The following is a 24,127-nucleotide window of genomic DNA, read 5'->3' on the forward strand; positions in this document are numbered from 1 at the left end:
TTAGAGACATGTAGTGCAGTAAAACATACAACAGTTATATAATATTAATGTACAGATTTATTATCACATTTTAATAAAATGTCCCTCGTTACCGCAGAGGACAACATGTCCCTCGTTACCGTAGAGGACAACATGTCCCTCGTTACCGCAGAGGACAACATGTCCCTCGTTATCGTAGAGGACAACATGTCCCTCGTTACCGTAGAGGACAACATGTCCCTCGTTACCGCAGAGGACAACATGTCCCTCGTTACCGCAGAGGACAACATGTCCCTCGTTATCGTAGAGGACAACATGTCCCTCGTTACCGCAGAGGACAACATGTCCCTCGTTACCGCAGAGGACAACATGTCCCTCGTTACCGCAGAGGACAACATGTCCCTCGTTACCGCAGAGGACAAAATGTCCCTCGTTACCGCAGAGGACAACATGTCCCTCGTTACCGCAGAGGACAACATGTCCCTCGTTACCGCAGAGGACAACATGTCCCTCGTTACCGCAGAGGACAACATGTCCCTCGTTACCGCAGAGGACAACATGTCCCTCGTTACCGCAGAGGACAACATGTCCCTCGTTACCGCAGAGGACAACATGTCCCTCGTTACCGCAGAGGACAACATGTCCCTCGTTACCGCAGAGGACAACATGTCCCTCGTTACCGCAGAGGACAACATGTCCCTCGTTACCGCAGAGGACAACATGTCCCTCGTTACCGCAGAGGACAACATGTCCCTCGTTACCGCAGAGGACAACATGTCCCTCGTTACCGCAGAGGACAACATGTCCCTCGTTACCGCAGAGGACAACATGTCCCTCGTTACCGCAGAGGACAACATGTCCCTCGTTACCGCAGAGGACAACATGTCCCTCGTTACCGCAGAGGACAACATGTCCCTCGTTACCGCAGAGGACAACATGTCCCTCGTTACCGCAGAGGACAACATGTCCCTCGTTACCGCAGAGGACAACATGTCCCTCGTTACCGCAGAGGACAACATGTCCCTCGTTACCGCAGAGGACAACATGTCCCTCGTTACCGCAGAGGACAACATGTCCCTCGTTACCGCAGAGGACAACATGTCCCTCGTTACCGCAGAGGACAACATGTCCCTCGTTACCGCAGAGGACAACATGTCCCTCGTTACCGCAGAGGACAACATGTCCCTCGTTACCGCAGAGGACAAAATGTCCCTCGTTACCGCAGAGGACAACATGTCCCTCGTTACCGCAGAGGACAACATGTCCCTCGTTACCGCAGAGGACAACATGTCCCTCGTTACCGCAGAGGACAACATGTCCCTCGTTACCGCAGAGGACAACATGTCCCTCGTTACCGCAGAGGACAACATGTCCCTCGTTACCGCAGAGGACAACATGTCCCTCGTTACCGCAGAGGACAACATGTCCCTCGTTACCGCAGAGGACAACATGTCCCTCGTTACCGCAGAGGACAACATGTCCCTCGTTACCGCAGAGGACAACATGTCCCTCGTTACCGCAGAGGACAACATGTCCCTCGTTACCGTAGAGGACAAAATGTCCCCTTCCTATGACGGCTATATAAATATATAAAGACTATCTGTAGAGACGATGGACAGCTGGATTAAACCCAACAGGGTGATGAACCCTGATGTGATGTCCATGTCCCCAGTGGACACCAGGAGGACAGCAGGTATTAACCCCCCAGAGACAACAAGGAGACAATGTCTCCATCTGGTGGAGAACAGATGTTGAAGCAGGACTCCAGATTACAGCCGGATGGAACACGATGGACGGACACCCCCCGCTGCTGGAGGACGGTTCAGATGTCTTCTTAAATAAAGACTCGATCTATAGTCTGGGACATTATTTATTTTAATCAGAAGTGTATTTCAATAAAAACAAACAGAGAATAGAACTCCTCTGAGATCAGCAAGTCAGGAGGGAAGATCTGAAGGCTTCATCAGCAGCTCGTCTACTTCCTCCTGGAGAGCTGCAGCTCGTTCATTCAGCAACATCTGGAACACACACAGACAGCATCTGATAGGTCATCATGATGGTATCCTAGAAACTGTGATGTCAACATCTGGAACACACACAGACAGCATCTGATAGGTCATTAGGAGGGTACCCTAAAAACTGTGAGGACAACATCTGGAACACACAGACATCATCTGATAAGTCATCATGATGGTACCCTAGAAACAGTGAGAACAACATCTGGAACACACACAGACATCATCTGATAGGTCATTAGGAGGGTACCCTAGAAACAGTGAGGACAACACTCACTTTAGCCGAGGCCACGATCTGATTGGCTCGGTTCTTGTAGAGGTTTTCGATGGTGGTGGAGAGAACCGCCGGGTCAGCGTTGGCCAGGTGAGTCAGCGTTTTATAGCCGGCGTTATACAGCTGTTTGGCTCTGGACTGGACATAAACACACAAACACAACAGTGTGTATTAGGAGTTGTGTATATGTACAGTAAGTGTCTGAGGGTCAGACTGTTTCTGTCTGTAGGAGGTCAGCTGATGGTGAAGGAGAGTTGAAGTGGGGTTGTTCACTACGGAGGACTGAAGCTGTCAAAACAAATAATAATAATATTAAAATATTATTATTTGTTTTATTTATTTACCTTTGTATTAATTCCCTTATTTATTTACTCTTCTGTTTAATTTCCATTTCATTTATTTGTATTATTTATTATCTGCATTTTTGCAAAAATAAATAAATAAATAAATTTATAAAATAAATAAATAATTAATAAATACATTTAAAATTCATAAAAATAAATACATAAATAAAAGTAGAAATAAATTAAACAGAATAGTAAATAAATATGGGAATTAATACAAAGGTAAATAAATAAAAAAACAAATGAAAACAAAAATCTTTTTTCTGCATTTTTGCAAAAATGCAGAAAATAAATCAAATAAATAAATGCATTCAACCACGTCAGGACGTCAGTGAGGACAGGAGGAGGATCTCAACGCTGAGAGGCTTTCACCACACAGAGACACACCAGTTTATCACTCAGTTGAGTTATTTTAACTCCATATTCACCTCTTTGCTTTCACTCTCTGTGTAATCACTCCACATGAACACTTCCCTTTGCTCTCGGTGTGAATGGGACATAAAGCGTCACTCTGACAGTTTGTGGCCAGTTCTGATTTTCCTGTTAAATACAGGCTCTCATCTGTACGTCTACATCTGTCTACATCTGTCTACATCTGGATACATCTGTATGAGCTCCACACTGACCTCCATGACTCCAGCCACCTCCATCAGAGGGATGAGTTCAGTCGTCACACAGTAGCTCAGCCTCCGGGTCAGCTCCGTCAGCAGAGCTCTGAACGGCCAGAACTCCTCCAGCTCCTGATCAGACGGACAGAAGACAGTCAGACCTGAGGTCAGTCTCACTGCTAGAGAGATACTGTAGATATAGATATATAGAGACGGAGGTAAGGTACCTGGGTGAAGTGCAGCACGCAGCAGCAGAAGGCTGAAGAGGAGCTGAGCAGACTCTGGATGAAGCCTCGACTCAGCTGGAAACGCTCAGCGACGCTCCACAGGTTGGTCTCCTTCAGCAGGGAGAAGAGCACCAGAGACAGGTACATCCTCCTCACCACCTCCATGTTCACACTCTGAAACACCACCAACACCACCTCCATGTTCACACTCTGAAACACCAACACCACCTCCATGATCACACTCTGAAACACCACCAACACCACCTCCATGTTCACACTCTGAAACACCAACACCACCTCCATGATCACACTCTGAAACACCAACACCACCTCCATGATCACACTCTGAAACACCACCAACACCACCTCCATGATCACACTCTGAAACACCACCAACACCACCTCCATGTTCACACTCTGAAACACCAACACCACCTCCATGTTCACACTCTGAAACACCAACACCACCTCCATGATCACACTCTGAAACACCACCAACACCACCTCCATGATCACACTCTGAAACACCAACACCACCTCCATGTTCACACTCTGAAACACCAACACCACCTCCATGATCACACTCTGAAACACCAACACCACCTCCATGATCACACTCTGAAACACCACCAACACCACCTCCATGTTCACACTCTGAAACACCAACACCACCTCCATGATCACACTCTGAAACACCACCAACACCACCTCCATGTTCACACTCTGAAACACCAACACCACCTCCATGATCACACTCTGAAACACCAACACCACCTCCATGATCACACTCTGAAACACCACCAACACCACCTCCATGTTCACACTCTGAAACACCACCAACACCGCCTCCATGTTCACACTCTGAAACACCACCACCACCACCTCCATGTTCACACTCTGAAACACCACCAACACCGCCTCCATGTTCACACTCTGAAACACCACCAACACCACCTCCATGTTCACACTCTGAAACACCAACACCACCTCCATGATCACACTCTGAAACACCACCAACACCACCTCCATGTTCACACTCTGAAACACCACCAACACCACCTCCATGTTCACACTCTGAAACACCACCAACACCACCTCCATGTTCACACTCTGAAACACCACCAACACCACCTCCATGATCACACTCTGAAACACCAACACCACCTCCATGATCACACTCTGAAACACCACCAACACCACCTCCATGTTCACACTCTGAAACACCACCAACACCACCTCCATGTTCACACTCTGAAACACCACCAACACCACCTCCATGTTCACACTCTGAAACACCACCAACACCACCTCCATGTTCACACTCTGAAACACCACCAACACCACCTCCATGATCACACTCTGAAACACCACCAACACCACCTCCATGTTCACACTCTGAAACACCACCAACACCACCTCCATGATCACACTCTGAAACACCACCAACACCACCTCCATGATCACACTCTGAAACACCAACACCACCTCCATGATCACACTCTGAAACACCAACACCACCTCCATGATCACACTCTGAAACACCACCAACACCACCTCCATGATCACACTCTGAAACACCACCAACACCACCTCCATGTTCACACTCTGAAACACCACCAACACCACCTCCATGATCACACTCTGAAACACCAACACCACCTCCATGTTCACACTCTGAAACACCAACACCACCTCCATGATCACACTCTGAAACACCAACAACACCACCTCCATGATCACACTCTGAAACACCAACACCACCTCCATGTTCACACTCTGAAACACCACCAACACCACCTCCATGATCACACTCTGAAACACCAACACCACCTCCATGTTCACAATCTGAAACACCACCAACACCACCTCCATGTTCACACTCTGAAACACCACCAACACCACCTCCATGATCACTCTGAAACACCAACACCATGTTCACACTCTGAAACACCACCAACACCACCTCCATGATCACACTCTGAAACACCAACACCACCTCCATGTTCACAATCTGAAACACCACCAACACCACCTCCATGATCACACTCTGAAACACCACCAACACCACCTCCATGTTCACACTCTGAAACAATAACACCACCTCCATGATCACACTCTGAAACAACAACACCACCTCCATGATCACACTCTGAAACAATAACACCACCTCCATGTTCACACTCTGAAACACCACCAACACCACCTCCATGATCACACTCTGAAACACCACCAACACCACCTCCATGATCACACTCTGAAACACCAACACCACCTCCATGATCACACTCTGAAACACCACCAACACCACCTCCATGATCACACTCTGAAACAACAACACCACCTCCATGATCACACTCTGAAACACCAACACCACCTCCATGATCACACTCTGAAACACCAACACCACCTCCATGATCACACTCTGAAACACCACCAACACCACCTCCATGATCACTCTGAAACACCAACACCACCTCCATGATCACACTCTGAAACAACAACACCACCTCCATGATCACACTCTGAAACACCAACACCACCTCCATGATCACACTCTGAAACACCAACAACACCACCTCCATGATCACACTCTGAAACACCAACAACACCACCTCCATGATCACACTCTGAAACACCAACACCACCTCCATGATCACACTCTGAAACACCAACAACACCTCCATGATCACACTCTGAAACACCACCAACACCACCTCCATGATCACACTCTGAAACACCAACAACACCACCTCCATGATCACACTCTGAAACACCAACAACACCACCTCCATGATCACACTCTGAAACACCAACAACACCACCTCCATGATCACACTCTGAAACACCAACAACACCTCCATGATCACACTCTGAAACACCAACACCACCTCCATGATCACACTCTGAAACACCAACAACACCACCTCCATGATCACACTCTGAAACACCAACACCACCTCCATGATCACACTCTGAAACACCAACACCACCTCCATGATCACACTCTGAAACAACAACACCACCTCCATGATCACACTCTGAAACACCAACAACACCACCTCCATGATCACACTCTGAAACACCAACACCACCTCCATGATCACACTCTGAAACACCAACACCACCTCCATGATCACACTCTGAAACACCAACAACACCACCTCCATGATCACACTCTGAAACACCACCAACACCACCTCCATGATCACACTCTGAAACACCACCAACACCACCTCCATGATCACACTCTGAAACAACACCACCTCCATGATCACACTCTGAAACAACACCACCTCCATGATCACACTGAAACACCAACACCACCTCCATGATCACACTCTGAAACAATAACACCACCTCCATGATCACACTCTGAAACACCACCAACACCACCTCCATGATCACACTCTGAAACACCAACACCACCACCTCCATGATCACACTCTGAAACACCACCAACACCACCTCCATGATCACACTCTGAAACAACACCACCTCCATGATCACACTCTGAAACACCACCAACACCACCTCCATGATCACACTCTGAAACACCACCAACACCACCTCCATGATCACACTCTGAAACACCAACAACACCACCTCCATGATCACACTCTGAAACAACAACACCACCTCCATGATCACACTCTGAAACACCACCAACACCACCTCCATGATCACACTCTGAAACACCAACACCACCTCCATGATCACACTCTGAAACACCAACACCACCTCCATGATCACACTCTGAAACAACAACACCACCTCCATGATCACACTCTGAAACACCACCAACACCACCTCCATGATCACACTCTGAAACAACACCACCTCCATGATCACACTCTGAAACACCAACACCACCTCCATGATCACACTCTGAAACAATAACACCACCTCCATGATCACACTCTGAAACACCACCAACACCACCTCCATGATCACACTCTGAAACACCAACACCACCACCTCCATGATCACACTCTGAAACACCACCAACACCACCTCCATGATCACACTCTGAAACAACACCACCTCCATGATCACACTCTGAAACACCACCAACACCACCTCCATGATCACACTCTGAAACACCACCAACACCACCTCCATGATCACACTCTGAAACACCAACAACACCACCTCCATGATCACACTCTGAAACAACAACACCACCTCCATGATCACACTCTGAAACACCACCAACACCACCTCCATGATCACACTCTGAAACACCAACACCACCTCCATGATCACACTCTGAAACACCAACACCACCTCCATGATCACACTCTGAAACAACAACACCACCTCCATGATCACACTCTGAAACACCACCAACACCACCTCCATGATCACACTCTGAAACAACAACACCACCTCCATGATCACACTCTGAAACACCACCAACACCACCTCCATGATCACACTCTGAAACAACAACACCACCTCCATGATCACACTCTGAAACACCAACACCACCTCCATGATCACACTCTGAAACACCACCAACACCACCTCCATGATCACACTCTGAAACACCACCAACACCACCTCCATGATCACACTCTGAAACACCAACACCACCTCCATGATCACACTCTGAAACAACGTTCACACTGTGAGGGTCATCATCTCCAGGGTATCTTCTGGTTATCTGGCTTCACTAACTCTAACAGATCTCTCTAAGCGGTCCTATGAAGCTGCTTATCAACTCAGTAAATCAACCCAGAGTTTCTCAGTCTGGCTGTGAACGGGGCGGAGTTTACAGCATCTGGGTAACCCCTGTCTCTGTGGTCTCTTACCTTCCTCACCGTCTGTCCTGGAGGTCAAAGGTTAACCTGAGGTCTCTGTGGTCTCTGTGGTCTCTTACCTTCCTCACCGTCTGTCCGGCAGCTTTTCTAGCGACGAAGCTCTCCGGCACGCCGACGGCTGCAGACATCTTCTGCTCAGCAGCCGACAGCAGAGTGAACTGAAACGGGACGAGGACACCAGCTGCTTTATATCAGAGAGACACCTGAGACAGACAGAGAGATGTGAGGACGTCCAGTGAGGACGGCGTACCTGTCTGAAGAACAGCATCCAGTCAGGCTTACACTGGGAGACCAGGTCGTAGGGGGTCACCAGGTAGACCAGGTGGAGACAGCTGTTGAGCAGCAGACCCTCCAGACCTTTAGACAGGTCTTTATACAGGACGTCACTGTAGCTCACGTCCACCGAGCCTGAGGGACGAACACAATATATAATATACAATACAATAATACACTCGGAGCCTGAAGGGAGGCACAGCGGCAGTTATACTTCTACAACACATGACGGCTCAGATAAATAAAAAAAAAATAAAAAAAAATACAATTTAAATAAATGTAAAGATAAATACATAAATAAATAAAAGTGGAAATTAAACATTTTATCAATTAAATGAATTAATACAATTATTTTTAATATTATTTTTAATATTATTTTAATGGCATTTTTGCATTATTTTTATTTTTGCATTTATTTGTGCAGGAAAGTCAGATAGTAAAATAAATAAAGAGTTCCTACAGCTCCTCCTGAACCATGAAGAACGTCTCATCTCCATCCAGCAGATGTTGAGATGTTTCAGTCTGAAGAGGACTTCCTGTTGGAGACGCTCAGAGAGAGACTCACCTTTATAGGTAGCTCGTCCCAGCTGGGTGACCTGCAGACTTTGACCCGTCACAGTGATGAGACGTTTGTCCTCCAGGAGGTCCACACACTGCTGCACCTCCTCCATCAGAGTCCTGTCCACACACAGCGTCCTCTGCTGGACGTACAGCAGCGTCCCACACAGGAAGTCCTTCAGCTGGTCCACCGACGTGGTGATCTGCAACAACAACAGCAACACACTCTCACTGTGCTGCAACAGCAGCAACACACTCACTGTGCTGCAACAGCAACACACTCTCACTGTGCTGCAACAACAACACACTCTCACTGTGCTGCTGCAACAGCAGCAACACACTCACTGTGCTGCAACAGCAACACACTCTCACTGTGCAACAACAACAACACACTCTCACTGGGCTGCAACAGCAACACACTCTCACTGTGCTGCAACAACAACACACTCTCACTGTGCTGCAACAGCAACACACTCTCACTGTGCAACAACAGCAACACACTCTCACTGTGCAGCAACAACAACACACTCTCACTGGGCTGCAACAGCAGCAACACACTCACTGTGCTGCAACAGCAACACACTCTCACTGTGCTGCAACAGCAACACACTCTCACTGTGCTGCAACAGCAACACACTCTCACTGTGCAACAACAGCAACACACTCTCACTGTGCTGCAACAACAACACACTCACTGTGCTGCAACAGCAACACACTCTCACTGTGCTGCAACAGCAACACACTCTCACTGGGCTGCAACAGCAACACACTCTCACTGTGCTGCAACAACAACACACTCTCACTGTGCTGCAACAGCAACACACTCTCACTGTGCTGCAACAGCAACACACTCTCACTGTGCTGCAACAACAACACACTCTCACTGTGCTGCAACAGCAACACACTCTCACTGTGCTGCAACAGCAACACACTCTCACTGTGCTGCAACAGCAACACACTCTCACTGTGCTGCAACAGCAACACACTCTCACTGTGCTGCAACAGCAACACACTCTCACTGTGCTGCAACAACAACACACTCTCACTGTGCAGCAACAACAACAACACACTCATTGTGCTGCAACAACAACACACTCTCACTGTGCTGCAACAACAACACACTCTCACTGTGCTGCAACAGCAGCAACACACTCACTGTGCTGCAACAGCAACACACTCTCACTGTGCTGCAACAGCAACACACTCTCACTGTGCTGCAACAGCAACAACACACTCTCACTGTGCTGCAACAACAACACACTCTCACTGTGCTGCAACAGCAGCAACAACACACTCACTGTGCTGCAACAGCAACACACTCTCACTGTGCTGCAACAACAACAACACACTCACTGTGCAACAACAACAACACACTCTCACTGGGCTGCAACAACAACACACTCACTGTGCTGCAACAGCAACACACTCTCACTGTGCTGCAACAACAACACACTCTCACTGTGCTGCAACAACAACACACTCTCACTGTGCTGCAACAGCAACACACTCTCACTGTGCTGCAACAACAACACACTCTCACTGTGCTGCAACAGCAACACACTCTCACTGTGCTGCAACAGCAACACACTCTCACTGTGCTGCAACAACAACAACACACTCTCACTGGGCTGTCTCCGGGTAGGATATAAACATGATTAATAATAAATATAGAGAGGAGTTTACATTTAATCCAATGAGAGACAGGAGGAGACTCAGGAGGCCCTTCCCATCATGCAACAGGTTGCTGTAACAGGTTTCCATCGGAGCACAAACCAGAGTTTTAGCCTGAGAATAAACACACAAGATGGGTCAGTACAGGTCAACAGGGGTCAACAGAGGTCAACAGAGGTCAACACGGGTCAAAAGGGGTCAACAGGGGTCAACAGAGGTCAACACGGGTCAACAGAGGTCAACAGGGGTCAGTACAGGTGAGTCTCTGCTGCCTGGCTGTGAGTCCAGTCACCATGTTTCTGTCCTTGTCCTGCAGGATGAGGACGCTCTCCCCCACGGCGTCGATCCCGGCTCGCCCGGCGCGTCCCACCATCTGCTTGTACTGACTCCTCTTCAGGAAGTCCACGCCCACATACGGCGAGCGCAGGATCACTCTGAAGAGAGGAGGACACCCTATAGGTCAACACAGGACGGGATGAGACCAGTTGGTGAGACTATCAGAGACCCGTCTGACCTGCGGGCCGGGAGGTTGATCCCTGCAGCCAGGGTGGAGGTGCAGGTGAGGAGACAGAGGACGCCGTTGGAGTAGGCCTCCTCCACCAGCTTCCTCTCCTCGGAGGTCAGCCCGCTGTGGTGATAGGCCAACCCGTACGGCACCGTCCTCCGGAGCACCGGACACATGGAGCCGTTCCCGCTGTCCTTCAGCTCCCTGAGGAGGACGGCCTTCTCCGCCTCCCGCAGACGCAGGAAGTCCCTGTTGGAGACAAGACACACGGTCGGTCGGTCGATGAGAGGAGATGTCAGACGTCAGAGACGTCCCCGGCGGCGGTCGGACCACTCACTCTGTCAGATATCTGCAGATCATCGCCGCCACGTTCTCACAGTTCTTCTTGGTGGGACAGAAGACCAGACAGGAGTGAGACGGGATGACTTCAGTCACCAGAGCGATGATGTGATCCGGGTCCATCTTCTGCATGGAGCTGGAGTACTGAGGGACGGAGACGGGTCACACAGACCGTCACAAACAGGACGACACAAACCGCTGTTACACATTCATGACTTATAATCAACTCCACATCGCCATGGCAACAGATCAGGCTTCAAAATAAAAGACTTTTCTGCAGAGTGATGTTTCTAATTTACATAAACAATCACACAATATCATCACCCCTTTGTGTGTTTTGGGACTCTGATTATCTCTGATGATGCAACAGGTGGTTCAGTAGATGAGGAACATGATTCTAACTGTTTCATCAGGATGGTTATTAACACTAATCTGATCAAAACAAACAAACAGATAAACAGCTGTTTCTCAAACGCATCAAAACCATGTGGAAACACTGGAATAAGATGATGATGATGCCTTCATGCTCCACGCCGACCTCCCGCTCCTCTCCTCACTCTCTGAGAGGATGTATTATAGATATTATAGTATTTATTATTAGTATTATTAGTAATATCATATTTACCTTAAAGTTGAGAAGACGAGAGAATCTGAAGCATTCCTCTTCCTTTGGGTCCACTTCATAGATCGAGTCCTTCAGTTTCACGTACTCCTTCAGCTGCACCTGAACACACCACAGAACAGCTGTACTCATAGTATGACTCTCTGGGTGATGTTCTGCAGCTGAAGGTCCGGAGCTCTGACACTTTGTTCTTACACGCTGTACTCATAGTATGACTCTCTGGGTGATGTTCTGCAGCTGAAGGTCCGGAGCTCTGACACTTTGTTCTTACACTCTAACATTCAGATGATTCAACAGTTTATAAAGACTCACAGGTCTGAAATCATCAGTGTAGTTCTCAGCCTTCAGAAACGTCTGCAGGTCGGAGATGTTGCCCAGAGTGGCGCTCATCCCGATTATCTGAGTGGTCTCTGGAGACAAGGATCATTAAAGGTTCAACTACTGAGGACACAGAGAAGGATCATTAAAGGTTCAACTACTGAGGACACAAAGAGAAGGATCATTAAAGGTTCAACTACTGAGGACACAGAGAGAAGGATCATTAAAGGTTCAACTACTGAGGACACAAAGAGAAGGATCATTAAAGGTTCAACTACTGAGGACACAAAGAGAAGGATCATTAAAGGTTCAACTACTGAGGACACAGAGAAGGAGGTCACCTACTGGTCGTGTAGAGAACTTTAGACAGCGTCATTTCAATCACAGCTCCTCTGCTGCCGTCACCCAACATGTGAAGCTGGAAGACACAAGAGACGTTAAACCTCCACCTCCTCCTCCACCTCCTCCTTCTCCTTCACCTCCACCTCCACCTTCACCACCTCCTCCTCCTCCTCCTCCACCTCCTTCACCTCCTCCTCCTCCTCCTCCTCCACCTTCACCTCCACCTCCACCTCCTCCTTCACCTCCACCTTCACCTCCTCCACCTCCTTCACCACCTCCTTCACTGTCTAACCACCTTTAATCCCAGTGAGTCGTACCTCGTCCACCACCACCAGGCCGAGGTCGTCCATGCGGTCCGTCTCTATGAGAGAGTTCACCAGGCCGTGGGCTTTCTCTATCGTAGCGACGTACACCGATCTGTTGTTTCTTCTCTTGACGGGAGGAAACCGGCCTTTACTGCCGGCGTACTCCTCCACCAGGAAGTCCAGCTCCAGCCCGAGGCTCGCCAACCCCCGGACCTGCAGAACAACCACACAGAGGTGAAGAAGAAGAAGAAGAACCACAGAGAGCTGCTTCAGGTGTCCCACAGGGCTCTACTCTGGGTCCTCTGATATTCACTACAAACAGAGATAACATCATCTCTGACGTGATGTAGATCAGCGGTCCCCAACCTTTTTAGCGCCAAGGACCGGTTTAACGTCAGACAATATTTTCACGGACAGGCCTTCAAGGTGTGGCGGATAAATACAACAAAATAAAATGATACGACCGGCATAAAAACAGTGGTATATTGTAAATATAATAATAAACGTGAATGCACTGTGTACTCATATGCAACTTTATTAGCAGCGTCCTCTTAACATCGCGCCAACAACATAACATGAGTATCATCCTCTCTGCCCCCTAACGCTCTCTGGTCGCTATGGTAACGTTTAAACATGCCTACAAAAATAAGATACAGATACACCACAAAAACGAATATAAAGTGCATGAAAAAATTAACTCACCATAACGCTAAATCAATGTGAGCCCTGAGCTTGTTTCTCTGCAACGAGACGGTCCCATCTAGGGGTAATAGGAGACAGTGACACCCGAAGTGTGTTGCTTATGTCCAGTCTACTCCGTAATTTAGTTTTGGTTGCTGTCACTGCAGAAAACCCCGCTTCACACAGATAGGATGTCGGAAATGGCAACAGGGTTTTCAGTGCTGTTGTGGCGATCTCAGGGTATTCTGCCGAGACTTTAATCCAGAACACCGGCAGAGTTGTTGTCTCGAACACACTTTTAAGGCCGCCGTCATTTGCGATCTCCAGCAGCTGATCTTCTTCTTGCACAGACATGCTGGATTCTCCTGGTTTGTTGACAAATGGGTCGCGGATCCATTCCTTGGCAGTTCGTGGGTCTTTTGTGGTTGGGAAGTAGCGCTCGAACTCTTTTAAAAGCAAAGACAGGTGATCGTGCACCAGCTGGGAGAATGAAGGCTCGGGCTCAGTCTCACCCAAAATCCCCGCTAATGTTTGAAACATGTCCAATATGCCTCTGTTCACGCGCCGTCCCCACAAATCCAGTTTGGCTTTAAATGCAGCTACTTTATCTGCCAGCTTGAAGACTGTTGTCATTTTCCCCTGAAGTGACAGATTGAGCTCATTGAGCAGGTTGAATATGTCGCACAAGTAAGCCAGTTTTGCGACCCATTCCTCGTCACTGAAATGTGCTGCCAGCGGTGACTTCTTTTCTGACAGAAATCTCTGCAGCGGCTCTCGTAACTCAAACACTCTGGCCAGCGATTTCCCTCGGGATAACCATCTTATTTCTGTGTATAAGAGAAGGCGTCTGTGCTCCGCGTCCATCTCATCACAAAGCTGCTCAAACAGGCGCGAGTTAAGGGCGTGTGCTTTGATGTGGTTAATAACTTTAACAACATCATTCAATACGCTGGAAAGTTCTGGTGGCATTTTTCGGCTAGCCAGCATTTCCCTGTGAATGACACAATGCGTAGATTCACATTCAGGTGCAACCTCCTTAATCCGAGCAGTTAAACCAGACAGCCGTCCGGTCATGGCAGCAGCTCCGTCTGTGCATATGCCGACACAAAAGGACCATTTCAGTTTCCCTGACATATAATCATCCAGCGACTTGAATAGTTCTGTGGCTGTGGTTTTGGTTAGCAACGATAGTGCACATAACATATCCTCATGCACATCCTCCTGATAAAGATATCGCACATAAACAAGTAGTATTGCCTTGTTGTCAACATCTGTAGACTCGTCAACCTGGAGTGAGTACCACGGTGATGTATTAATCCTCTCCAACAATTGTGTCTCAATGTCTTCTGCTATTTCCTCAATGCGCCGAGTGACGGTGCTAGCCGACAGAGGCACCTGTGCTATCTTTTTAACCGCAGCCTCTCCTAGAAGTTCACGGCAAATGTCTTTAGTGGCGGGCAGAATCAATTCTTCACCAATAGTGAATGGCTTCTTAGCCTTAGCAATACGGTTAGCCACCAAGTATGATGCTCTCAGTGCACTCGCATTTGTTGATGTGGTGGCCCTCAGTAATTGCTTCTGTCCTTCTTGTTCCCGCTTTTTTCTTTCAAAATACTCCAAAGGCTTGTCTTTTAATGCAGGGTGCTTGGTCTCCAAGTGGCGAAGCAGTTTTGAAGGCTTTATTGCCTCATTAGAGAGCCGGTCGCCGCATAGTATGCAGAGCGGGCTTGGTGCGTGGGAGTCACCTGTCGCGATAAATCCATATTTTAAGTAGGACTCCTGGTATTGTCTGTTAAATGCAGCTTTCTTTTTCTTGGAAGTCGTTGGCCCTTCTTCTGTCTCTTCACTGGGCCTTTTCCCCTTCCCAAAGAAACTCTCCAAAGACGTCTGTTTTTTACTCATTTTGCTAGCTTGTGGGTTAAATTTTAGCGTTAACGTATCACTACGATGTAACGGAGAGAATCCGGTCATTTTTCAAAATAAAACATCATTCAGATTCAGATAATAAATAAAACGGAAATAATGTAAGTTATTTATTCTTTCTGTGCGGCCCGGTACCAAATGACCCACGGACCGGTACCGGTCCGCGGCCCGGGGGTTGGGGACCGCTGATGTAGATGACACTGTTCTATCTCCTCATAGAAAACCTCTACAATCTAGCAGTACTAATACTACTAGTACTAGTAGTACTACTAGTACTAGTACTACTAGTAGTACTACTAGTACTAGTACTAGTAGTACTACTAGTACTAGTAGTCTGTGGTAGTACCTTCTCCTGTACCAGCGATATGTACGGTAAGATGAACAGACAGTCTTTCCTCCGGCACAGCAGCTCTCTGAGGACGAGGATCTCTGCTACCAGAGTCTTCCCTCCGCTGGTGGGAAGAGAGTAGATCAGGTTCCTCCTCTGCTGGACACAGTCCAGGTTCAGACACGTCTGCTGCCAGTCTGGAACCAGAACCAGAACCAGAAGCACAAACAATCACAGGTTGTCCATGTGGAGCTGCTTTAAAGGACTGTTCCTTTGATTAGAGACAAGACATACCTATCACATAAAGACACTTCATAGTTCTAATGCCTCAATCCTACAGGTACAGACACTAAACGCTCATCACCGTATAACGAGTTGATTCCTCTCAGTCTGAACATCAGCTCTTTGACTCTGGAGGGGAGACCGAAGAACGGCCCGAGGTCCGGCGTCTCGGCGGACACCGTCTCCATGGCCTGCATGGCCACGCTGATCTCCTCAGAGACCACCGCCTCCTTCAGCACCACGGAGCGGGACACGGAGGACGGAGCTGCTGCGTTACAGAGCATCGTCCTCTTCAGCTGCTCCGCCACGCTGCTCCTCCTCTTCGTCCTCCTCGCCGCCGTCGTGCTCTTATCCTCCATGTCTCTGAGAGGCGTGGAGGCTTTCTCTCCGCCCTGCAGTCTGCTCCTCTTCACGTTCTCGTGGACGTCCTCCTGAAACCGACGCTGGCTGGACGGTACGTCCTCCAAGGGTTCGTCCCCGAGGCCGTCCAAGATGGAGTCTGTGAGAACGTCTTCACACGACTGTTTGGGCCGCAAGGTGGTGAAGTCGGGCTGATCCACGGCTGGACGCCGGACGTCTCGCTGGACGTCTCGCTGGACGTCTCGCTGCCTCTCAGTTTGTTCTGCATCGTCCAGCTTGGCCAGCAGAGAGCTGTCCTCCAGGATGGAGTCATAGTCCCCAAACAAGTCCTCGCTGTCACTGCAGTACTGCAACACAACACAGGACCGTTAGTCTGACGTCCTCTAATCAATGAAGGGCTGAGATCATTACACCGATAATCAATACATCATATCAACAGTAGAGATACTTCCAGAAATCACAGAGGTGTTGATGCAGCTTTCCTTCAGCATCAGGAGCAGTCTGGTGTCCAGACAGACCAGAGAGTAGGGACGCACCGATACCACTGTTTATCTGACCGAGTACAAGTACTTACATGTGGTACTCTCCGATACGAGTACTGATACGAGTACTTCTCTGAGCCTACAGACCCTCGTTAACAGCCAGCTGGAGGGTGTGAGCGACACACGGCAGGCTGGTGAGTCACGCATACGAGGCGGTGCGCGGCCACCGGCTCTAGGTCGGCTTGGAAAGACTAAATGATATATATGTATATATATATATATATATATATATTTGTAATATTTATATAAATATATATATAAATATTGATATATATTATATATCTATATTTATACTATAAATTTGTATATTATATATAATATAATATTTATATAAATATTATATATTTTATATATATATATATCATATATATATATATATGTATATATGTATATATAAATATGATATATATATCATATTTATATATACACAGCTATCTTTTCCATTCCTTGTCTACATAGCAGTCCTGTGTGTGTATTCGTGTATGTGTCCAGCTTTGTTGTCCTGTTAGTTGCAGATTCTGATCATCTCTGGATCAATACCTGTAGAACAAGATGACAGTGATAGACAGGTATATTGATAGATACCTGAACAGGTTGAGTCTGAGCCATGATGCTGCTGAGCCTCCAGTCTGTGGAGCATCCTCTTCCTCTCCTCCTGCGAGGTGTCAGGTGAGTCTCCAGGTGAGTCTGCAGGTGAGTCTCCAGGTGAGTCTGCAGGTGAGTCTCCAGGTGAGTCTCCAGGTGAGTCTGCAGGTGAGTCTCCAGGTGAGTCTTCAGACTGTCTCTGGATCTCTTCCTGGAGGAAAGTCTCTTGATGTGGATGTCTGTCCTCTCAGCAGCTTTCATCACAGTCCAGTGATGCTGCTGTTAGCCTGCATGATGTCTCACAGAGAGAGACAGCAGGTAATCAGACTACTACCTGACAGGAGCTGAGACACACCTGTTACACACCTGACAGCAGGCTGTGCTGCAGTAGCATCAGCTAGCCTAGCTCCCTGCTGGCAGTTGGACTCTTTGATTTGCTCCCTCAGTGAGATGAGTCTCTAAAAACAGACTAATTCATCTCAAACTGCTGTACAACCTCCTTAAAGTCTGTCGCCACAGTAATGTAACAGGCTGGCTCAGTTAGTCTGTTCATATCTATATATAATCTCATGTTAATCTCATGTTAATCTGAGCTCCAGCAACTCATTTTAAATCTGTCCACATCAGAGGCAGAGCGAGAGAGAAATCACACCAGCACTTCCGTCTTCGGTTTAGCGGTTAGCTAGCTAGCAGAGCTAACCGAGATGTTTCCGTATTACTTGTACTAGTTTAGCTCCAGTAAACGTCCGATAAGTTACTGAAAATAAAGCCGATGAATAGCAGATAACACACTTATTTAATCAGTGCCCGTCTCTCCGTTGTAATGTGGTACAAAAGTGTTTAACATGTTACTGAGAGTTAAAAACGGTGGAAATGTAAAAGGAAACTGGTGAATAGTCACAGACGGTACTATGTGATGATAAATTACCAAAAAATAAAGCCACTTGTTCAATCGGCGTTATTTTCTGCTTATCTATCTTTAGTTTAGTTTCCTTAAACTGCAGTTTAATGTGTTTATCACGTTACTGTGGGTCAGAAATGGGACTCTGGTGAATAATCACAAACTTTACTGTGATGATATGTTACCAAAAGTAAAGCCGATGACTAACAGATAACACATTTGTTTAATCAGCCTCAATTTCTCCGTTGTTATGTGGTATAAAAGTGCTGAACATGTTACTTTGGTTTATAAATGACGGATATTCACAGGGAATCTGGTTAATAGTACCAACGCGACCGCTTCACTTCACTCCGGGGGGATTTCTCTCTTGTCTTGATATATCTTTGAAGAGAGTAACATTTAATCTCTTCCGAAAACAACAACAACATTAATTTATTTGCATTAATATCAGAAACACAAAATCTACGAACACAAAACAAAATCACACCTAAGATATTAATTCTATATTTACACATACAGCAGCTTTTCAGGTGTAATAAGATAATGAAGGAACTAATAGTTACTGATCTCAGTGAGGCGCCGGAGTTGCTGGCGGACAGGTGACAGCTTCCGGTGGTGTGTAGGTCATGATGTTAGCTGTTCGCAGGTTTCAGAGGATTAAAGCTGTTTTATCTCTTTTATCTCAACATGGAAACACAAGTAAGACTTTATCATGTGTGTTTCACTTCACTGTGTTAAACACACTGGATGGAATCAGCACTGTAACTCAGTGTGAAGCTACACACGATGATGCTAATGTGATGCTAATGTTTCTCTCCGGAAGGTTTAAGAAGTCTCACAACATCCGGTCCTGCAGTCCAGCAGAGAGACCAGCTGGTGGGTCTATATACTCTATATCTATATCTATACTCTATATCTATATCTATACTCTATATCTATACTCTATACTCTATATCTATACTCTATATCTATACCTATACTCTATATCTATACTCTCTACTCTATATCTATACTCTATATCTATACTCTCTACTCTATACTCTATATCTATACCTATACTCTATATCTATACCTATACTCTATATCTATACCTATACTCTATATCTATACCTATACTCTATATCTATACTCTATATCTATACTCTCTACTCTATACTCTATATCTATACTCTATACCTATACTCTATATCTATATCTATACTCTATATCTATACTCTATATCTATATCTATACTCTATATCTATACTCTCTACTCTATACTCTATATCTATACTCTATATCTATATCTATACTCTATATCTATATCTATACTCTATATCTATATCTATACTCTATATCTATACTCTATATCTATACCTATACTCTATATCTATACTCTATATCTATACTCTACTCTATACTCTATATCTATACTCTATATCTATACCTATACTCTATATCTATACTCTATATCTATATCTATACTCTATATCTATACCTATACTCTATATCTATACCTATACTCTATATCTATACTCTATATCTATACCTATACTCTATATCTATACTCTATATCTATATCTATACTCTATATCTATATCTATACTCTATATCTATATCTATACTCTATATCTATACTCTACTCTATACTCTATATCTATACTCTATATCTATACTCTATATCTATATCTATACTCTATATCTATATCTATACTCTATATCTATACTCTATATCTATACTCTCTACTCTATACTCTATATCTATACTCTATATCTATACCTATACTCTATATCTATACTCTATATCTATATCTATACACTCTATATCTATACCTATACTCTATATCTATATCTATACTCTATATCTATATCTATACTCTATATCTATACTCTATACTCTATATCTATACTCTACTCTATATCTATATCTATACACTATATCTATACCTATACTCTATATCTATACTCTACTCTATATCTATATCTATACTCTATATCTATATCTATATCTATATATATACACTATATCTATATCTATACTCTATATCTATACTCTATATCTATATCTATACTCTATATCTATACTCTATATCTATATATCTATACTCTATATCTATATCTATACACTCTATATCTATATCTATACACTATCTATATCTATACTCTATATCTATACTCTATATCTATATCTATACTCTATATCTATACTCTATATCTATATCTATACTCTATCTATATCTATACACTCTATATCTATATCTATACACTATATCTATACTCTATATCTATACTCTATATCTATACCTATACTCTATATCTATACTCTATATCTATATCTATACTCTATATCTATATCTATACCTATACTCTATATCTATACACTCTATATCTATACTCTCTATCTATCTCTATACTCTATATCTATACTCTATATCTATACCTATACTCTATACCTATACTCTATATCTATACCTATACTCTATATCTATACCTATACTCTATATCTATACTCTATATCTATACCTATACTCTATATCTATATCTATACACTCTATATCTATACCTATATCTATACTCTATATCTATACCTATACTCTATATACCTATACTCTATATCTATATCTATACTCTATATATATACCTATACTCTATATCTATACACTCTATATCTATACTCTCTATCTATCTCTATACTCTATATCTATACCTATACTCTATATCTATATCTATACTCTATACCTATACTCTATATCTATATCTATACACTCTATATCTATACCTATACTCTATATCTATACTCTATACCTATACTCTATATCTATATCTATACCTATACTCTATATCTATACCTATACTCTATATCTATACCTATACTCTATATCTATATCTATACACTCTATATCTATACTCTCTATCTATATCTATACCTATACTCTATATCTATACTCTATATCTATACCTATACTCTATATCTATATCTATACCTATACTCTATATCTATACCTATACTCTATATCTATACCTATACTCTATATCTATACCTATACTCTATACCTATACTCTATACCTATACTCTATATCTATACCTATACTCTATATCTATATCTATACTCTATACCTATACTCTATATCTATACTCTATACCTATATCTATACTCTATATCTATATCTATATTCATACTCTATATCTATATTCTATATCTAAACACACATAATCATTATATTATATATTATATATATTTTATATTATATTGTATTAATTATGTTATTAAACACATTAAAGATCTGAGAATGCATTCTATATAATAACTACTACTATTAATAATAATAATAAAACGTTATCAAAATGAATGCTAGAATAATGGATTTATATAAAACTATATACATGTATATATATATATATATATATATAAATAAATATATATATTTATATATATTTATTTATATATATATATATATAAATAAACAGTAATTTCTTAATCACTGAGAATAAATATGAATGAAAAGAATTAACCAAGAGGAGCATGTCTTAAAAAATAAGCTGCATAAATCAAAACAATATATATATATATTATTATTTTTATTTTTTAAATAGTGAGAAAAAAATAATTTAATTTGAAATAATTTCTCCACTTGCCAAAATGAATGAAATTTTTCCATAAGAATGATCATATTAATTATGTCAGAAAGTTTAAATTATCCATTATCCATAATATGACGTTATAATAAAACATCAAAATTAATGCTAGAATATTATATATATATATATATAATATTATATATATATATATATAATATAATAATATACAGAATCCATTAATGTTTTTTCTTCTATACTTTATTTAGAAAGTTCAACACAGAAACAGAAACATGTTCAGTAAATATATTTCGCAGTATAGAAATATAAAAGTAAAATAAATTGTACAACAAATAAAATGTCAGGAAATTAAAATAAAAAACAATTGGAACAAATTTTAAATGCGTAAATAATCAAAAACAGTTTTTGTCAATTTAGAATTTCAATCAGTCAAATCTGTTTTCAGATCAGCGTCTTTAAAAGAATGAAAGGTTTATAAACAGAAATACCTTCCTCATACCGATCACCCTGAAATATTGATCCCTCCGTTGCTCCATGAGACGAGAATCATATTATATCATCAGTAATAACCTGTTAATGTGATGTAATATAAGAACTGTCATGTTGCTGTTGCAGCTGGTTCAGATGGAGAACCCGTTCAAACAGCCTCAGAAAGGATGTCTGCTCTGCAGCGTCACCGTGGACTTCAAGAACACTCAGGTGAGTGACAGGACACACCTGGTGGAGGATCAGTCTGAGTGGATTCAGTGAAAGAGGAATGAGTCAAGGCTTCCCAGACGAGGCTGAAGATGTTAAAGTGAACCGGTTTAGTTAGTTTCTAATTGGATGTTAGAACCGTTGATACGAGCTGAAACATCAGAGTCTATTTATTAATCTACCGTCTTCTTCTCTCCAGCTGCTGTCTCAGTTCATCTCCCCTCACTCAGGCAGGATCTACGGTCGACACATCACAGGTGAGCAGCCGGACACCAAACCGGATCAGAACCGGATCAGAACCGAGAGCTGGTCAGTTCACAGCCGGACTCATGTCTGATTTGTTTTCCAGGTTTGTGTGGAAGGAAACAAAAGGAAGTCTCTAAAGCCATAAAGAAAGCTCACTCCATGGGTACGTCGTCTGGTTTAATAGTATGTAGCATATATAGTATATGGAATATGAAAAAGGGATATTGGATGGTTCTTTGAGGGTTCTGGAGTGTTGTAGGTAGAGATATAGATTTAGCTCTAATAAATAATAATAAACTAATAAAGCCTGTCTCTGCTCTGCTCGTTAAAGAACTGATTCTATATTAACGACAGTCAGATGTGATTAACTCTCACCGTCTCTCCAGGTTTCATGTCGGTGACCCACAAACATCCAGAGTTCATGAAGGATCCCAACATCTGTGGTATCAAACATCTGGATTAGTGTTTATTAAAGCTGTGTGACTGTTTGTAAAGTTGATATTAATAAAAGAAAAGTTGTGTCTCTGTAGTCTCATAGTCTGGGTTTCATGTGTCCAGGTTTTGAAGTATTGTTGATTGAATATAGTGATTGTTGTGAACTTGTTGACCTCTAGACCATGAAGGGAACCACATGAATCATCACTTCTATAAACCTCTAAATGAATCCAGTAGAGTGTTTGATGTTCAGCATGTCTGTAGTCAGAGACGTCCTGAAGTCAAATAGATCAGCCAGATGTTTCTCTAATGTTTCCTCAGCGCGTCTCCACAATAAAACTACATTTCTATTATTAAATTAACGACTGAAA

General features: G+C 43.8%; 3 protein-coding genes across 5 annotated transcripts; 1 reads left to right on the forward strand and 2 right to left on the reverse strand.

Annotated features, from left to right (window-relative positions):
* Positions 1-1,836: 1,836 nt before the first annotated feature.
* On the reverse strand, positions 1,837-18,822 carry helq (helicase, POLQ like). 2 transcript variants are annotated; one of them, XM_074618454.1, is made up of 19 exons: positions 18,268-18,822; positions 17,902-18,188; positions 16,497-17,121; positions 16,151-16,329; positions 13,213-13,413; positions 12,899-12,971; positions 12,548-12,645; positions 12,239-12,337; positions 11,612-11,757; positions 11,284-11,523; positions 11,062-11,203; positions 10,782-10,883; positions 9,106-9,301; positions 8,518-8,675; positions 8,327-8,425; positions 3,448-3,657; positions 3,239-3,352; positions 2,272-2,406; positions 1,837-1,997 (listed from the first exon to the last, which is right to left on the reverse strand). In XM_074618454.1, exons 2-19 carry the CDS (start codon positions 18,160-18,162, stop codon positions 1,917-1,919), a joined length of 3,159 nt encoding a protein of 1,052 aa, XP_074474555.1. In that variant the 5' UTR covers positions 18,163-18,188; positions 18,268-18,822; the 3' UTR covers positions 1,837-1,916. The 2 variants fall into 2 exon arrangements, with proteins under 2 accessions (XP_074474555.1, XP_074474556.1); XM_074618455.1 differs by having other exon boundaries at positions 3,448-3,621; positions 17,902-18,818.
* Positions 5,452-7,224, reverse strand: LOC141757475 (uncharacterized). The gene is made up of 3 exons (XM_074617982.1): positions 7,015-7,224; positions 5,629-6,539; positions 5,452-5,458 (listed from the first exon to the last, which is right to left on the reverse strand). The coding sequence occupies exons 1-3, from the start codon at positions 7,222-7,224 to the stop codon at positions 5,452-5,454; spliced, it is 1,128 nt and encodes a 375-aa protein (XP_074474083.1).
* Positions 18,823-19,403: 581 nt separating the features above from the next.
* On the forward strand, positions 19,404-24,114 carry mrps18c (mitochondrial ribosomal protein S18C). 2 transcript variants are annotated; one of them, XM_074618462.1, is made up of 7 exons: positions 19,404-19,501; positions 19,626-19,678; positions 22,995-23,078; positions 23,275-23,332; positions 23,425-23,484; positions 23,708-23,800; positions 23,838-24,114. In XM_074618462.1, the coding sequence occupies exons 1-6, from the start codon at positions 19,429-19,431 to the stop codon at positions 23,782-23,784; spliced, it is 405 nt and encodes a 134-aa protein (XP_074474563.1). In that variant the 5' UTR covers positions 19,404-19,428; the 3' UTR covers positions 23,785-23,800; positions 23,838-24,114. The 2 variants fall into 2 exon arrangements, with proteins under 2 accessions (XP_074474563.1, XP_074474562.1); XM_074618461.1 differs by having other exon boundaries at positions 23,708-24,114.
* The last annotated feature ends 13 nt before the right edge of the window (positions 24,115-24,127 follow it).

Source organism: Sebastes fasciatus, chromosome 19 (assembly GCF_043250625.1).
Source record: "Sebastes fasciatus isolate fSebFas1 chromosome 19, fSebFas1.pri, whole genome shotgun sequence".
Classification (NCBI taxonomy): domain Eukaryota; kingdom Metazoa; phylum Chordata; class Actinopteri; order Perciformes; family Sebastidae; genus Sebastes; species Sebastes fasciatus.

What these genes read in the sequence shown, in the direction of transcription:
- LOC141757475 (XM_074617982.1), bottom strand. Translation starts at nt 7,224, where the DNA reads ATGGAGGTGGTGTTGTTGTTTCAGAGTGTGATCATGGAGGTGGTGTTG. An exon ending in TTCAGAGTGTGATCATGGAG is followed by an intron (nt 6,540 to 7,014) that starts GTGGTGTTGGTG and finishes GTGATCATGGAG; the next exon opens with GTGGTGTTGGTGTTTCAGAG.
- mrps18c (XM_074618461.1), top strand. Translation starts at nt 19,429, where the DNA reads ATGATGTTAGCTGTTCGCAGGTTTCAGAGGATTAAAGCTGTTTTATCT. An exon ending in TCCAGCAGAGAGACCAGCTG is followed by an intron (nt 19,679 to 22,994) that starts GTGGGTCTATAT and finishes TTGCTGTTGCAG; the next exon opens with CTGGTTCAGATGGAGAACCC. An exon ending in TGGACTTCAAGAACACTCAG is followed by an intron (nt 23,079 to 23,274) that starts GTGAGTGACAGG and finishes TCTTCTCTCCAG; the next exon opens with CTGCTGTCTCAGTTCATCTC.
- helq (XM_074618454.1), bottom strand. Translation starts at nt 18,162, where the DNA reads ATGAAAGCTGCTGAGAGGACAGACATCCACATCAAGAGACTTTCCTCC. An exon ending in CTCAGACTCAACCTGTTCAG is followed by an intron (nt 17,122 to 17,901) that starts GTATCTATCAAT and finishes GTTGTGTTGCAG; the next exon opens with TACTGCAGTGACAGCGAGGA. An exon ending in TATCGCTGGTACAGGAGAAG is followed by an intron (nt 13,414 to 16,150) that starts GTACTACCACAG and finishes GTTGTTCTGCAG; the next exon opens with GTCCGGGGGTTGGCGAGCCT.